This window comes from Antrostomus carolinensis, unplaced genomic scaffold, assembly GCF_000700745.2.
Source record: "Antrostomus carolinensis isolate BGI_N321 unplaced genomic scaffold, ASM70074v2 scaffold27291, whole genome shotgun sequence".
NCBI classification, from domain to species: Eukaryota; Metazoa; Chordata; class Aves; order Caprimulgiformes; family Caprimulgidae; genus Antrostomus; species Antrostomus carolinensis.
Genome location: NW_010295251.1, coordinates 1 through 17,158, shown reverse-complemented (window position 1 = coordinate 17,158; position 17,158 = coordinate 1). Strand labels below are relative to the sequence as shown.

The window sequence follows — 17,158 nt, the reverse complement described above, 5'->3', positions numbered from 1 at the left end:
GATAAATGTCAATGCAGAGGCTGAATGCCGGGTTAGGAGGAGGGGGATGGGTGAGGGGGAGTGATTTAAAAAAAAACCAAACCACAACAAAACAACAACTTAGAATAATAATAAAGGCATCCAGCATAAAGTCAAACCAGCTGGCAGGCAGCATAAAGGGTATCCAGAAGAAATAGAAAATATGTCTGGTGTCACCCAGAGGCAAAGCTAAGAAAGGTTTTAGTGGGGAATGTTTTCTGGAAAAGGAAATTTGGAGCAGTATGCAAGAATGGTTGTGGCAGGTCAGTCAGTGTAAGGTCCTGTCTCCAAACAGCAGGTGCCTGGGGAAAAGTGCAAGAACAGCGTTGAGCACTAGGCAATATTTCCCCAGGACACTACCCCAGCCTCCTGTGACTTGGGACTCTGTGACTTCTGTGACAGATTTCTTGGGGGAATTTTTTTATTTAATAGCATTAAATTAATTTATCAAACTAATTTTTTTGAATGCACACAAATTTCTGGCAACCAGACGCTCCTGTGGCACCAAGTTCCACTGCAGCCATACTGTGTGAAGGAGCATCTTGGTTAAACCTGCCAGCTCAGTCTCCCTCGATGCCCTCTGCTTTTTTGCATTGGGACAGCAAGCAAATCTAAATCTGCCTTCTCCAGACCATTTGGGATTTCACAGACCCTGTCAAAGCTCTTTGTCTCTCTGGCTTCTCCTCCAGACTGCAAGTTCATACTGTCTATCTGTTCCAGGTACGGAAGGCAGTTTGTACCGTGGATGTTGTTGTCACTTTCTCCTGGGCCTTTTCCAAGCCTCCTTTTGAAACCAGAGGACCAGAAATGCAACGAGCACTCAGGACACCATGGATTTATAGTGGCATCTTTCCGGTTTGCTTTATCTCCTTTCCTGGAACTGATGGACTTGCCTTCTCACACTGCTGAGCACTTCACAGAACTATCTGTCTCAAATTCCTGAGTGATATTGGTGAGCTCAGAGGAGATCATACATCTATCTGTGTATATAAACGTATGCATATATACATATGTATATATATAAAATTCTTCACAGTTGGTTGTTTTCTTTGTTAGCCTGAATAACTGAGTATTATTACCAAATGCCTCACTTTTGACCCCCCCCTTTCCAGGGGATTTATGACAATAATGAGCAAGCACTAGCATGCCCTGCAGGAACCTACTGGATCTGCCTTGCTATAGAAACCAATCATAATCCCACCATTTGCCTTTCACAGTTAGTAAGTCTATAGGTATCTATGGGAGGGTTTTCCCTCTTACTGCAGGTTACTTAGGTTAGATAACATCTGTCACTGGGGGGACTGTACTGAGTACCTTCTGAAAATCCCAGTAGATTCAAGGAGATGGATCTTTCTTGAATGTATTTGTTCACTTCTTCACTTCACAGAGGGATAAGAAATCTTTGAAGTGGAGGGAGCAGCCTCCTCCCAGCATGCAGTCTGTACACTGGTGAGGGTGCATCAGAAATAAATGACTGCAATCTGTTTTTCCTCGCGAAAACAAAATCCCAAATCTGGCAAGTTGTTCTGGTCACAGAAGGTGAAGCACAGCTTTGGGTCTCCAGCTCGGGAAGTTTCTGAGATCTCACCAAGATGTTCAATTACTCTACAGATAATTATTTCTTATCTTCTTTATATATTTATTTGTTTTTAAATCACAGATCATGTTGCCACTTAGAAAAAAATGACCTTTTGTAAACCGTAGAAGATACTTGACTGGTGAAACACATTGTGCTCCCATTTCCAGCCCGGCGGCGCAGTGGCCCTCAGCTGTCATTCCCAAAAACAGGTGCTGTAAATCAATACCTCGGTGGTTATATTTCACCAGTACCCGGGCAGGAGGCAGCACAGCCCTCCTCCAAAAAGACCTTAAAGGCGCTTTGTGCGTGCCTGTGTCTGTATGACTGCAGCAAGAGGGAGCCAGGATGATGAAGGTCCATCGCGTACTCCTCCTCCTCCTCTCTGCAGGTAAAGGTGTTCCAGCTTCCTGAGCGTGCAGGGCCAGGGCTTTGTGTATACGTTGGTATGAGTGAACATGTGTTCTGGGAGCAGCCTGTGCTGTTGATAAGGTTTTATGAACATACCTGATCATTTAAATGAGAGCTTTGGAGTGCATTGGTAACAGCTCAGATATTTGTAATTTCAGACACCAGCTATTTTGAAGTGAAAAAAAATTCCTGTTTAATTGTTTTTCTCTCTTTCATCTTTTTGCCGTCCTCCCATTTATCTGGTGCTACATGTATTTCACAGTCTGTGAAAGGATCTAGTAAACATGGCTTGAAATGTGAAAATTCATTACAAGAAATTTCATTAAGTTGTGGGACTACTGATAAGGAAGCAGAATTTGCAGCTGCATGTGTTGTAACAGCATAATTCTTTTTAAACTGTCCCTTAAAAGTGTAAGTACTTTGTGATCCTAAAAACTTTTCACCAAACTCAAGTAGTACTCTGAATCCCTATCAAGCCACACCAGAAGGTAGCAATGTGAAGGATTTTAACTGGATTGATTAAACATAGCAAAGAGCTTGACTTAGATATGATGCTGTGATCATAACTTAAAAATTGAAAGGTGACTCCTGCCCACCCCAGCACAGCCTCCTGACAGGGGAAGCAAGCAGTGCTTGTCTGCGGCAGACAGCATTTCTCAATGGCATACAAGTATTTTAATATCATCTCATGGCAGGACAAGGCCAATACAGAATCCTTGGCATCTCAGCTCAACTATATAAAAGGAGCTGATGAAAAGTCAGTTAGGAAACAAGGGGAAATCCTATCTTAGGTTGGAGTCAGCAGCAAAATTCTTGTTGACTTCAGTGGCCTAGGATTCAAATCAAGAGAGGGGAAGGCAAGGATGTGATCTGCCAAAAATGCTTGTGGTAAGGCTCAGCAGCGTTCCCTCTCGCTACCTTTAAGAGGGGGTGCATACAGAAACATCCCCAAGTCCCCCTTCCATTTGCTTTACCCCCCTTTAACAGTGAAGCAGCTACAGTCTGAGCGGATGATGTGCCTGCTTGTTCCGCAACAGGTGATCTGGAAAGAGGGTTCCTCTGTTTTTCTGTGAGGTGGGAATCTGAGCCCTCATCCCTTGGAGTACAGTGCCACACACATGCACTGCTAAAGTGGCGCTGAAACAAAGCTGCTACCTGCTGTTGTCACTCCTGATGCTCTTTGTAGGAGGGCTCTCCCACATAGCGCTGCTGGGTCACGCTGAACTCTGGGCAGAGCTCTCCAAGGAGGACAGGTTGAGACCTTTCCTGAGGAGAGGGAGGTATGACACTGTGTTGTGACTGGTTTCCTTCTCTCTCACCACAAACACAGCCTGAGGAGCTCCTGCCCTGCTCAGGCTTCAGTTGTGAGGAGTCTGGCTGGTGCTTTCACCTCAATGGCTGTTGTGCTTGGCCCTCTCCTTTAATATTACTGTTACAGGCAAGTCCATGGAATTGAAGGTGAAAAAGACACATCAGAAATCCCTGATTTATGGGTATTCTCTGCACGTAACTCTCCACAAGTATCGTATGTAAGCACATTAGTGGGTTAGGAGAGCCTGAAGGAGACTCTTAATGCTCAGTCTAATGTCCACAAACACAGCTGTCTGTTTTTGTTCATCTCCTGGTTGGAGGCTGCTGCTGCCTTACTCCTGAGCTGACCTCCAGATCAGATAGGTAGTCACCTCTGCTGACAGAATTTGCAATACACATAATGCACGCCTGAAATGAGGAGTCACACAGAGGACTACTTGCTGTTGACAGTATTCCCTTCATGCCCACTTCTGCCTGACACTGATGTAGCCTGTCCCATCTCCCTGATACCACCTGCTGTTCTGCAGCTGGGCTGGCCCTCTGCTATGAACACGAGACTCGCCTCGTTGACGACCTGTTCAGGGACTACAACAAGGTGGTGCGCCCAGTGGAGGACCATCGGGACGCTGTCGTCGTCACTGTCGGGCTGCAGCTCATTCAGCTGATTAGCGTGGTACGGTATGGACGTGTGCCACATGTTGTACTGCTGGCTTATGTGATAGTGCCTAATGATGTCATTTTTGTGAGAAAACAGTTTTCCTCCTTTAATCCTGATGTTTGCTGCTACTGCCTCTTTTTTTTTTTTTTTTTTTTTTTAAGGATGAAGTAAATCAGATTGTAACAACCAATGTACGCCTGAAACAGGTAACTCTAAATATTGCTAACCTTTTCATCCAGCTCAAATAAATGCACTGGACACAGCCAGGAATGAACTACTCTGTTATACTTTCAGGGGCAACTTGGACATGTGGGTCAGCTAGCAGAGCATTTCTTCTTTCTAGGATCTCAAGAACAAAATACGCTACACACCAAGAGCCTTATGAAAATCATTTTGCATTGTAATTCAAGCAGTAGACTTCTGGAATATTTATCTTTTATATTATTTTTTTTCCTCATAAGCTTTTTCAACTAAAATTTAAGTTAATGTAAAAAATTAGCTAGGGGTCCCCATGCTTACCTGTGTGTCCCAAAGCAAGGGAGTTGTATGCTTCTAGGAAGTACCAAAACTACCTCCAGAAGTGCTGGAAGAGGCTCTCAGTGGCTGAAATTCTCCCTCTTTAGCAATGGACAGATGTCAACCTCAAGTGGAATCCAGATGACTATGGTGGTGTGAAAAAAATCCGCATCCCCTCAGACGATATCTGGCATCCAGACTTGGTTCTATACAACAAGTAAGAGGTGGCTCTGCCTGGTGGCACCATTGTGGTGGGGCTGCTTTCCCATGACATTTGGGCCAGTGGGTAGCATGCCTCAGAACAAGGTTCTCCAGGAGCGGTCTTGGTGGCACTGGGGGGGGGTGCTGTTAATTATTCTGCCCATAATTTTTGTTAATGTCCTTTTCCTTTTGCAGCGCAGACGGTGATTTTGCCATTGTTAAATTCACCAAAGTCCTTCTGGAGCACACAGGCCTGATCACCTGGACACCACCAGCTATTTTTAAAAGTTACTGTGAAATTATAGTCACTCACTTCCCATTTGACCAGCAGAACTGCAGTATGAAGTTGGGAACCTGGACGTACGATGGTACAATGGTTGTTATTAACCCGGTAAGCAAGGAGTTTGCAATTAGAAAAAGTAGTAAACACCTGGATCTTTAGGGAAATCTCTCAGAATTAGAATGGAATATAGCCTTGTTTTGATGACTGAAAAACAAATAAGCACTACCTGTAAAAAAAAAAAAAAAGCCCTACTTGTAGTGCAGATCTAACACAAAATTGCCCAGTTTGGCTTCTAAAATTCTGCATACATATAATTGTACCCTAACAGCCTTCTACCTGTCTATCCTCTTACAGATTCACACCATTCCTCGTGGTGTTGCCTGTTCTGCTTTTATTTTCTTATTTGGGGGGAGGAGGTTCATACATTTTTCACACAAAAAAATGTATGAAGTGTCTGCGTTATTGGAAACCCTGTTCCTGAGCAACTGACAAGTTTTTTATTTTGTTCAGAACATCTAATATTAAGAATTTGTTTTTTGGGGTTTTTTTGCTCTCAGGAGAGTGATCGTCCAGATCTGAGTAACTTCATGGAGAGTGGGGAGTGGGTGATGAAGGACTACCGTGGCTGGAAGCACTGGGTTTACTACGCTTGCTGCCCTGACACCCCCTACCTGGATATCACCTATCACTTCCTCATGCAGCGTTTGCCCCTCTACTTCATCGTGAATGTCATCATTCCCTGCCTGCTCTTCTCCTTTTTAACCGGGTTAGTTTTTTACCTACCCACAGATTCAGGTACGTGAACTTATTCTTTTTACTGACATAGAAATTGCTGTTCTAAGAAGTTTCTGAGAAATTTGGAGTATTTGAAATCACCAGACAACTTGAAGGCCAGAGTTTACTAAAATTGGACATTTCATCTCAAAATAATGGCTCTAAACATTCTGCAAAGAAAGGGTAAGCGCTGAAAGCGGAAAATAAACTAGGCTGATTTCCCACAGAAATCACTGATTAACTATCCAGTTAACTTCTGCAAAGCAAAGATTTGGCTAGTTGGTTTTTATATTTTGCCACTTATGTAGTTAGTGTGTTAGTACGTCCCGCAGTAAGCGAGCACGCAGGGGTGGGCAAGGCCCTTTGGCACTGCGGTAGAGCAGGGAGCTTGTTATCTGTGCACACACACACACACACACACACACACACACACACACACACAAAGAGCAATCCTGGCCTCTTCTGGCCTCCTCTGTCCCTGCTGAGCAGCTCTTGCTCCCTGCAATCATTTCCTCTGCTTCATTCATTTTGCCTGGTGTCAGCTTTTCACACTGCTTATTTCGTAGACGGAGCCTAATGACATTACTTGATGTACTTTTCTTTTGGTGGTAAACTTCATAGAATGTTGACCTGGGTAGAAAAATATGTGTGAATCATGTTTTGTGGTTCAGTTTTGACATCCTACATACTGGAAAATCTCAAATAGCTAACTGACCTCTAGTGTCAGATGTGATTTTTGTCTGCCCACTCGGCACAGCATGAGCCTGCCAGAGAGTAAGGCAAGCCCTAGGAGGCTATGGAGAAACTGTTAATCGGGTGCACATGCTTCATCACACAAAATCCACAGCCCACAAAGTGCTCCTGGAAAGTAAACTTTCCATATCCATCACCCATACCTCAGCCCAGTCACACCTGGTGATTCCCACCTTAATGCTGCAGCTGATGCTACATTAGACTCCTGGTTCTTATGTTTGGCCAGCCTAGTTACTGCTTTGGATGCTGGGAGAGATAACACTCCAGATGCACACACATGTACTTGTATGAATGGTCATCATCCATATCCTACCCTCTCGAATAAATACTCTCTTCACTGAATGATATGATCAGCAGTGGTATTGTCTTTTTTTTTCCTTTTTTTTTCCTTTTTTTTTTTTCCTCTGCATGTCAGGTGAGAAAATGACCCTCAGCATCTCTGTCCTGCTGTCTTTGACTGTGTTCCTTCTGGTCATTGTGGAGCTGATTCCCTCCACCTCCAGTGCAGTGCCTCTGATAGGCAAATACATGTTGTTTACAATGGTGTTTGTCATCGCTTCAATCATCATCACGGTCATCGTCATCAACACCCACCACCGCTCCCCAAGCACTCACACCATGCCGCACTGGGTCAGGAAGGTGAGCTCTACCGCTTTGCGTGTTTCCTGGTTTTCACTGAGCACTCCATATTTTATTGGCAGGTTTTCTAATAAAAGTCAACAAGAGTTGGGGAAGTAAATGCATCACGTTAAATCTCTCTAGGCATAAGAGCCAGTGTTTACTACTTAGCTGTGCATAAAATCAGCAAGACTGCTAAGGTGCTCCTTTAAATAACGAAACTGCTCACTGGGATAGAGTCTTACAGGGAACAAATGAAGCAAAACTCGGGCAGCTAAAGGTACAAGGGAAAGAAAATGGGCCAGCTGGACTCAAATTACATTTCCTGGTCTAATTCTTCATCTGACTGCAAAGCACTGCTGCCTGCCAGTGGCCAAGTTTGCCAGCCCATGTGAGTGCAGAGCACAAAGGCCATCCAGGATACCTATGTTTAGCATCCCATTTTGCAAAAGACAGTTTAGCAAAAGCCATTGTCTTCTCTGTACTTTTCCAATAGATAGAGTTGCTCTGTAGCCCTTGGGAAGCAGGGAGATCCTTGCACACTAGTTTAAATGGTAACCACGAGACATAGAAAAAATTGGATGTCTGTCTTTACAAGTTCTTTACCAGGGAGACAGTACCAAAGGGGATCCATTCAGTTATTATTGCGTTGGGTTTTTTTAAGCCTGCCTTGATTCATATTAAATCATGACATGAATAGGAGAGTGTTCCATGGGTTTCTAATTATACTTTTAAGGCTACAGCTTATAGCAGATTCACTCTACAGCACAAACAGTCCCTGCAGAAGGGAGATTTCAACAGGCAAGCACTGCATTTGCTTAAAACTGCTCTGGCAGCAAACCTTCAGTACTCCAGAGGAGATCACTGTAAACATTACATGCATGTGTAACAAACATTCATAATAGCCAAGTCAAATGTACGTAGTCAAAAGAGATCCTTATTAGTCCATTCTTGAAGCCAGATTCATAGCAGTATGTTCCAAATTAGATGGGATTGACAGAGCTCTGTCAGCTCAGACCAGCTGAGGGGCTGCTCTGGGACATGTCACCCCCCTTCACGTGTAGCTGTTGGCTCTGTGGCGGGGGGGAAAAGGTTTCCAGAGAACGTGTGACAGGCCTGCGGGTGACTCCATCTGCCCCAGGACATGAGGCTGACAAAAGCCCCATTGTGACTGAGGCGTGGGCTGTGACATATCCAAGAGGGAATCCGTAGCAGATCCAGTGCGGGAAGTGATTTGGGACGGAGAGGCTTGCCTTTGTTCAGCACACAGCTGCATCTGTAACGCAGCCCCGCCGACCAGCAACACTCATCGTCTCCCTCTTTGCTTTCAGATCTTTATTGACACAATCCCAAACATCATGTTTTTCTCTACAATGAAACGACCATCCAGGGATAAACAAGACAAAAATATTTTTGCAGAAGATATTGATATTTCTGAAATTTCTGGGAAGCCAGGTTCTGTGCCTGTCAACTTCTACTCCCCGCTTACCAAAAATCCAGATGTGAAAAATGCTATAGAGGGAATCAAATACATTGCAGAAACCATGAAATCAGACCAAGAAGCCAGTAATGTAAGGCATTTTTTGTGCATGATTCTTTTCTTGCTTTCAAATTGCTGCATCTTACTTTATTTGGCAAAATATCTCCTCCTCACAAAAACACTGTGAACCCTGGTTTGGCTTTAGCATGGGACAGTCTCTCCCCTTGGTGCAGCTGACAAGGAGCAACAGATAATAGTCACAGATGGCAATTGAATCTTGGCCTAAAAAAAAAATTTAAAAAAAGTGTCAGTGCTAAGGTTTTCTAAATGTGGTATGCGAAGCCAGAGACATGGAGTGTCTGTGAGTAGCAAAGCAGTTTCAAGAACTGTAAGTTTCAAAACACACTCTTCCTGTCTCTCACTCGGGCATCTCCCCCTTGCAGTAAGCAAGTTCCTGCTGCTTTTGAAAAGCTAGGAAGCAAGCTGAACTCCAAAAGGCTTCTAGTTTTATCTGAGAAGTGTTAAATGTAACTTACAAATTATAATTCCAGTTTTGATATAAGGTTTTATTTTATTTCTGAATGCTGCAATTTGCCCCTGCAAGTGAAGCACGTCATGAGCTACTCTGATTACTGACTTTTTCCACGTTACAAGCCAAAGGAAGGATAAATGCGTGTAGAGTCACATATGGCAGTGTTCCCCCGGAAAACCTGGCTCTGCTTCCTTCTAGCACATTCAATGCAATTAACCCCCTCTTTTATTTTGGTTATCACTGCTCACACAGCTTTTGTGTGGATAATTCACAGAATCACAGAATGGTTTGTGTTGGAAGGGACCTTTAAAGGTCATCCAATCCAACCCCCCTTCAGTGAGCAGGGACATCTTCAACTAGATCATGTTGCTCAGAGCTCCATCCAGCCTGACCTTGAATGTTTCCAGGGATGGGACATCTACCCCATTTCTGGGCAACCTGTTCCAGTGTTTCAGCACTCATTGTAAAAAATTTCTCCCTTACATCTAGTCTAAATCTACCCTCATTTAGTTTAAAAACATTACTCCTCGTCCTATCACTGAAGGCACTGCTAAAATAGAGGCACTGCTAAAATAGAGGTCCTGGTACTTCACCTTTCTAAATTATCATAGAACTTTTCTGCTGAGCTGCAGAGTAGCCTGAAGATAGGAGGGGTTCTCTGGGACAATAGTTTGGGCCATGCTCTTCAAAAGGAGGTGCCTCCTTCCCACAGGCAGGATTTATACCACAGACTTTGTTCCTGTGACCAAATTCCTGGAGCACGTGGAATGGCTCTGGCTGTAGTCTCATGTTCCCCATGACTCCTATGCCTCTGCAGATAGTGTTGCCTTCAGCAGGGCTGGCGTGGCTTCAGCACCTCTGGGATTCGCTTCCTCCTGGGCTTACAAGAAAGGTCTTCAGGTTACTGGCAAGTCCTCCCTTCGGAAGTGGAGCCCAGCTGCTTGTGTCATCTGGGCACCATCAATATCACTTCCAGGGGGTTTCAAAAGTCAGGTTCCTCAAATAAACGGAAGGTTGTGGCTTCTGAAGGCTGCCACTTACGAACAGCCTCAAAAGAGTATTGATTATCAGTGTCCTCTAGATAAATTACAACAGCCTCTTCTACTTGCGGGGCAACTAAGGCAAAAGTAGAGGGTGTCTTAGGCCAGTACGTGTCACTCTGTAAGGCAGAGTTACAAGGTGGAAATCCTGGGCCCTGCTGCACTTAGAACCTCACGCTCTGCTCACTTGTGGTGCTGGGTTCCCACAAAAGCATCCAGGGAACACGCTGTCCCAGAGCAAGCAGTTCACAGTGTCCCACAGCTGGGAAAAAGACTACGGGAGCTATGGAGAATATTTTCCCAGACCTTAGAGTGTATACTAGCCATGGAAAGCAGGGACTAGAGCGAAATTAAAGACAATTGCTTAGGTATACCAAGAGAATGAAAAAGCAAGTGTTTTGCTTTCAATCTTTTATACTCTCTTTCAAAAGCAACCATCTGGCTAAAAATTAAGCTTTTCAACAATTTCTTTTTAATGAAGTTGTTCACCAAATTGCCAGGGTTTCTAAATGGTTTTGTCTTGAAACTTGCATTTCTAGGTAGCTTAGGCTTTCTGAACTTGCTTTTGAGAAAAACAAAACAAAACAAACAGTATTTTTTGCATAATAATACTGGAACTTAAGGAAGAGCCTTCTGTTGATCAAGACAGTAAATTACAAGAATGCCCACAACAAACAGGGATCTGCAGAGATTTTACCATCATTTTTGCTTCTTTCCCAGGCTGCAGAAGAATGGAAGTTTGTTGCGATGGTGGTTGATCATCTTCTCCTTGGTATATTTATGCTAGTTTGCATTATCGGAACGTTAGCTGTATTTGCTGGTCGCCTTATTGAATTAAATCAGCAAGGATGAACATCAACTGGAAACTATTTGCTACCCTGGTCAGCATCTGAAAGCATCTTAACCATCAAAAGCTGGCCAGCCTCCGAAAGTTTCACAGACAGGAATCAGTCCCTGCTGGGAAAAAACAGGGATAATAAAACGTAAGGCTCCATACTTAGAGCTGCTGAGCTGCTGCTCAGTAGCATTTCTTTGCCAGAAAGAAACACTTGCCTTACCGGTAGACTGAATGGCTGTCAGCCAGGTTTTGATCCATTTTACCATTTATTAAAAATGCTAATGCATTAATAAGACTGTCTGACTTTGTAACCCACAGATACAATTCCAGAGAAATCCATAGCAGTGTAATAAGCTTTGGCTGAGCTGTAAATCTGAATCCAACTTTAGCATTCAAGCTGGTTTCAATATCTGCTCTGTGGTTTTTGTATTGGTGGGGTCACAAATGACTCTTCTTGTAACACTGGATGTAACCAGCAGAAATATCTCAAACTCCATGCTTATGCACTTGGTTTTCATGCACAAAGCTGAAATGACTGACTCTGCCCTACGTGACTCGACCTGTAGAAACTCTTGATGCAGCGGAGAGGAGGAACTGTTCCTTGCTGTGGGAAGGATCCAGCCTCAGCCAGTTGGGTCCCACAGGGGGTTTTTTACTACCAAGTCCAATGATAAAGGATTTGTAGGGAAGGACTTTTTTGCCCTGTTTTATCACTGAGCCCTGCTCTGTGACCATCAGGCATCCCAGTGACTATGTTGCAGTAGCTGCCCTCTTATTTTTACCTATTAGCACTTATTATAAGAAGCCGCAAATTTATAATGTGTTGTTGCTTGTGATTTTCAGTTTTGAATAGAAATGTTCAGCAATTGCAATCTAAGGGAAAAGTTTAGGCCAGAGGGTAAACGATATACCTGTAGGATAACCTCTGTACTCGGCCTGCTCTGCTCCTGGAAGGCTGGTTTCCAGTCATCAGGTTAAGTGACAAGTAATGTGGGAGGCAGCTCCAAAGGTGGGGGTGCTCAGCATGACACCTTAAACACAATTCTCTCTGTTCCCTGGAAACTGTCCCCTGCCCTGCTGAAATAGAGCATGAGCATTAAAGTCAGGCACAGCATCACAGAGATCATTCCTAGGGAAAGTGTGAAGCTCAGTTTTACTTACGTATGACAAAATGAGAGGACACCCCCCAATGTTCTGAGCAACACAAATAATTACCCAAATGTCTTCCAAATGTTGAACAGCAGCTCGCTCTAGTGGCTAAAACAAAGTAGTGCTGCTTTTGGACAAAGACCTTTGGGGTTTAGAAAATATTCAACAAAAGCAACAAGCCTGTATGTGTTTCAGTAATACAGCATGGAAATATTAGCAGTGCTGCTTATTTTTCTCAAAAAATGTGGGGCAACTGATACAAGTTGCTCATCTTTCCCAGTCTGTTGTTCAAGACCATAGGGCTACTTTGCTAACAACTGTAAATAATTTGCTGCGAGTTTAATAAAATAATTTGTATTATGTTAATGCTCTGCAGGAATGTGTCTTGTTTGCAGAAGACAGGCATTTGAAATGCTCTATAGAGAAAATGAGGCACTTGTGCAATGCTTCCCCTATTGTGTAGTGTTTGCTGGACAATGTTTTGGTAAACTGCAGTCCTAAGCAAAGCAAACGGTTTGGAGCAATTGATCACTTGTAACACTCTGCTCAGCTCTTATGGTTTAGATGATGGTAATCTTTGCCTCCCTGGATGATCATTAACCCTGTAAATGATTGCTGAAGATGTATGCTGGGTGAAACCTCTGCTGACAAATGGAGTGCTTGCTTCAGCTCTGTTTATCTTCAATGTTAAGTTCTCAGCTCTCAGCCCTTGGAGAGAGTCACGCAGCTCCCCAGCTCACGATGAGCTAAGCTGCAGCGTAACAGTGCCTGGGACTCCTAATTTGTGAGACTGTAGTTGGCACTAAAACTGATGGAGCAATCTTCTTAGAGCAATGTGTGGTTGAATCTTGGCATTAAAAATAAATATCAAGTAAGAAGACTGACAGTGAGCATTCCCAACATCTCTGTTCAGCTTCCCCAGCTTCCTCAAGGCAGATCTGGGTCTTGCCCTCCAATTTCCATCTATTTGTGTGCCTGCCTGCATGTCTACATACATGCACACCTGCTCTCTCACCTCTTCAGCCCTGGCTTTCCTAGCTACCATGCTGTAATGTTTTCCTTCCACTCCCTCAGAAAAAAGTTTTGAAATTATTTATTTGAAAATTTTGATTTGTGATGGTTTGATCTATCTTAAAGGCACAGCAAATCTGCCTTCCTATTGCTCTGAGTCTCGATGACCTACTTGCATCTTCAAAAGGTGTAACTTCAGGCAAAAACAAACGCTAGCAACTTCCCTTCTTAGGCTGCAGGATCTGGGCATTGTACTCTGACTCTCCAAACAGACACTCCCCCAAACATCAATCAGCACACTTCTGGAGACAGTTCATCTGCATCTTTTTGTGCTTTGCTGTGAATACTCAAACTGTCCAGGTCTTCTTTAATATCTGTTCCTGGCTCACGTTTGTGGTGTATTTTTCTGAGGCACCGCTAACACCCACTGTTACCAGTATCCCTCTACTGAAAGAGAGGACCCTCACCTACACACAGACTATTTTTTCTTATCTGTTACTGTCCTTTTAATGTGTCAGCACATCTGTACACCTGTTAAAATAGTAGCTTTGGCAGTTGTAAATATGCTGTCTCAGTCACTGTCAAGGTTAATTTGCTGTCAATGTGTAAGTACATATTGTCTGACAATTTCTCATTTACAGCACAGTAGGCTCTCCCTCCAATCTTAACACTAAACTCTCTTCTACTTGCGTAGCACCAGCAGCCCCAGGGAGATGGCCTGGATAACACTTGTGGGATCTGCGTGTGCATCTCTTGCTGCCTCATTGCATTCAACAGGCAAATTTCAGCTCTAAGCTTTGACTAGCAATTCTGATAAGCAAAACAAGAAACAGGCCTCACACACTCATTGTTAAATTTCTCGAAGTGCAAAAAACAAAGAAATGCAAACACCACGGCGCTGAAGTAAACAGACCTCATTTAAATGAAGGCAGATCAGGGGCCACCGGGTGAGAAGGTGTTGCTTCACAGTGAGGGTACTCTGAGCAGTTAACTTGTGTGTCTTTTAACTGCCATCTTCTTGCTATTAAAACTGCTTTTGGTCACTTTGATCTTGTTGGTAACACTCTATTTATATCCTTAATAGAATAGCTCTCTGGAAGTCTCCATCTTCTTCAGTCTGATTCTCTTCCCAATTTTTAAAGAATTTGGCAATTAACTTTCCCCTTCCCATCCCTTTAGCTGACTTTCAGCTACTTTCTACTGCACTGTGGATGTTTTGTTCTCAGAGATTAAATAATCCCAACTCTCTTTCTCCTTTGGCACTTGTGCTGTTCAGACCTGACCCTTCTGAGGGGGCTATTTGAACTTTTAAAAGTCCATTACTTTGTACAAAGGAACAATTTCTCCTCTGCATGAGTCTGTAATCAGAACAGGCTGCTGTTCTCTATCATCACCAGGCAAAGGAGTTAAATTTGATGGCCTTATTCTGTCTATTCAGCCAAGCTGCATCTCAGCTTTGTAAAACATAGTTGAGTTGATCAACAGAGCAAGCAGAAAAATGACAATCACTGAACTCTAAACACTTTATCATGAGCTTGCATGTGCCGGATGTCATCACTTACCTGCAACTAGTACACGGGTCCTGAAGCCTCCTTCAGTTTGAGAGCCTTTAAGAAATCAGATTATTGCTTCAAGCAATTGTAAGACAATTAAAGTACTCATTTTTTCTCCAGGATATAAGTTGCTGCCAGCCTCCTTGCTGCGGCTGTCTCCCCAGAGATGTGTGAAAACAGTGTGAGTTTCATCAGCGTGCTGACTCAGCAGTTCCTGTTTCCACAGCTGAAGCCAGCCACAGTGGGTAGGGACAGCAGGACGAAAGAGTATGTTCAGCACAGGACTCACAAAGTGCATAAACACTGTTTATTGGAGAGAAGAAGCACATTACCTCCCTGAACATTTTGTTTTCTGCTATGGTGGCATGCAAGATGATGCCTAGAAAGTCACTGATAGTTTAGCACATCAGAAATGCTTTTTACTTTGGACACTTTTAGAATGTTGCTATGCTTGGATCCAGTTGCAAGACCTCATATTTTTGTGTGTTTCCTAGTGCTAGATAAAGACTCGCACAGCCTCCAGGTCCCTGGGTATAAATTCCCTCCCTCCTCCTTTTTCTTCCTCAAAAATTGTGAAGTTGGTACAATGTCTCCCAAGCTCCTCTCACTTGAATGTTGTGCAGACACTGGCTTCTAAAACAGGTCTAGAGTACTTTCTCCCTTTCTGGAAATCAAATCCCAAGTACAGACAGAGCAATCACGCACTGCTTTGCAAAAGAGTCTCTAAAACAACTGTACTTCAGTCCCTGATAAAGTATGAGAGACTGGCAGAAAAGGAAAACAGCCAACCTGCAGGCAACCATTTCCATGTTCATTGTGAGAGCCCTGCTGAGTTCCATTGGCTGTAGATGGGTTATCTACAAGGACAGGACAATTCCATGTATTACCATGTGACAGGCCAGACTGACCAGCAGGCAAGAGTCCAAAGTGGTTTGTAGGCTACTGCAGCGCGGTGATGATGGGTCACTCAATGCATTCCCCTTAAAGGGGAAACTCTTCCCTAGCAAGGGCTGTAATTGTTTCCTGTCAACCCAGCGCAGATCTCCCACTGCAGCACATCTTCCCAACTTCTAACAGCCGAGCAGATCTGTATCAGTGTTTGCTATTTATCCCATATGGAGCCTGGAATAAACACATCACATCGTATTTCTCCAGTACATAGTCAAGAGGAAGTTGTTTGTCTCTACGTGACTTTTCAGCTAACCAATGACCCAAATGCAGTATGCCGTGTTTAAGAGCCTCATGTGGATTTGTGACCCTCTTTAGGGAGCTTTAGGTCTGTAAAGGCAGTAAACACAGAGTCCCTGCGGTTTTTCCATTTGTGAGCTCCATAATTTTTGCTTGAAAGCTAATCTAGGTTGCGTGCCTGGGTCAGAAGAGGGTAGAGAGAAAAAATGGTACCTGTTTTTGTGTCCATCCTGTAATGCTCCAAGCATGCAATGACACAGAAACAGAGAAACGGCCTACGTAAAAGCCTGGCAAGGTTTGAAACTTCATACTGAAGGCAAATCGGTAATGCCATTGCTCTTAGGGCAGCGTGTCTCACTATAATGCTGTCTTTGGGCAAATGCTGTCTTGGGTCATCTGGTCAAAACATGAAAGTAAATTGTAGCAGGTTAACTTAGCACACAGGTTACTCAGTCTTTCACCTTGCTCGGACATGTTGCTACAAGGGAATCAAGAATGTATTTAAGTTCTGCAGGACACTTTAATGTATTTTAATTATTTTATTTTATGTATTAATTAACATTGATGTATTTTAGACAACAGTGTTACACAGCTGCTCAGCTGGACCATGTTCATGCATGCAGTAAACAAAAAACATCCAAATGGGTCCAAAACGTGAAATCCTACGATCAGTCTGTTGGTTCAAATAGACACTCAGGACACAGCTCTTTTACCCTTCAAACCTTATTCCTGTCTGCCCAAGATACTCCATTACATATAATTTGGGCATTTTTCCATTCAAGACCTGAGTGCTGGACCCAAAAACATTAACAGAAGTTTTATTTCTAGAAAACTTAGTCAAGATGAGAGGGAAAAGGAAACAGAACCTATTGCTTGTCTGGCAAAGCAATCTCTGCGTGAGTTAATTGAGGTAAGAAACACAAATGCCTTTTGGGGCATCGTGTGGAGAGGGGTAATTGACCTTTAAAGGGGAAAGGCAGGTACCTCTTTCCCACTGTTTAATTACGTTTCTACTCCGCTGCGTGTGTCCCCGCCTGCTCATTCCCCAAGCCCCACCACCCCTCGAAGGCCCTGCTGCCTGCTGTCAAGGCCATCGCAGGCAGGGGAGGACAATGAAGCGTCTTGAGAGCTCGGGGGACAAACAGAGAGAGCATCAGCAGCTGGGGCAGAAGGAGACCCTGCTTGTAAGAGCCCCTGCGGCTTGCGGCTTCTCCAAGAGGCCGGGGCAGCTCTGAGCTGGGGGTGGTC

At 43.8% G+C, this 17,158-nt stretch overlaps 1 protein-coding gene across 2 annotated transcripts; it reads left to right on the top strand.

The window, feature by feature from the left end:
* Window positions 1-1,917: 1,917 nt before the first annotated feature.
* CHRNA1 (cholinergic receptor nicotinic alpha 1 subunit) lies at window positions 1,918-11,039 on the top strand. 2 transcript variants are annotated; one of them, XM_029087462.1, is made up of 9 exons: window positions 1,918-1,981; window positions 3,844-3,989; window positions 4,136-4,180; window positions 4,598-4,707; window positions 4,887-5,082; window positions 5,532-5,769; window positions 6,917-7,140; window positions 8,451-8,690; window positions 10,892-11,039. In XM_029087462.1, the coding sequence occupies exons 1-9, from the start codon at window positions 1,918-1,920 to the stop codon at window positions 11,021-11,023; spliced, it is 1,395 nt and encodes a 464-aa protein (XP_028943295.1). In that variant the 3' UTR covers window positions 11,024-11,039. The 2 variants fall into 2 exon arrangements, with proteins under 2 accessions (XP_028943295.1, XP_010176228.1); XM_010177926.2 differs by having other exon boundaries at window positions 1,943-1,985.
* Window positions 11,040-17,158: the final 6,119 nt, after the last annotated feature.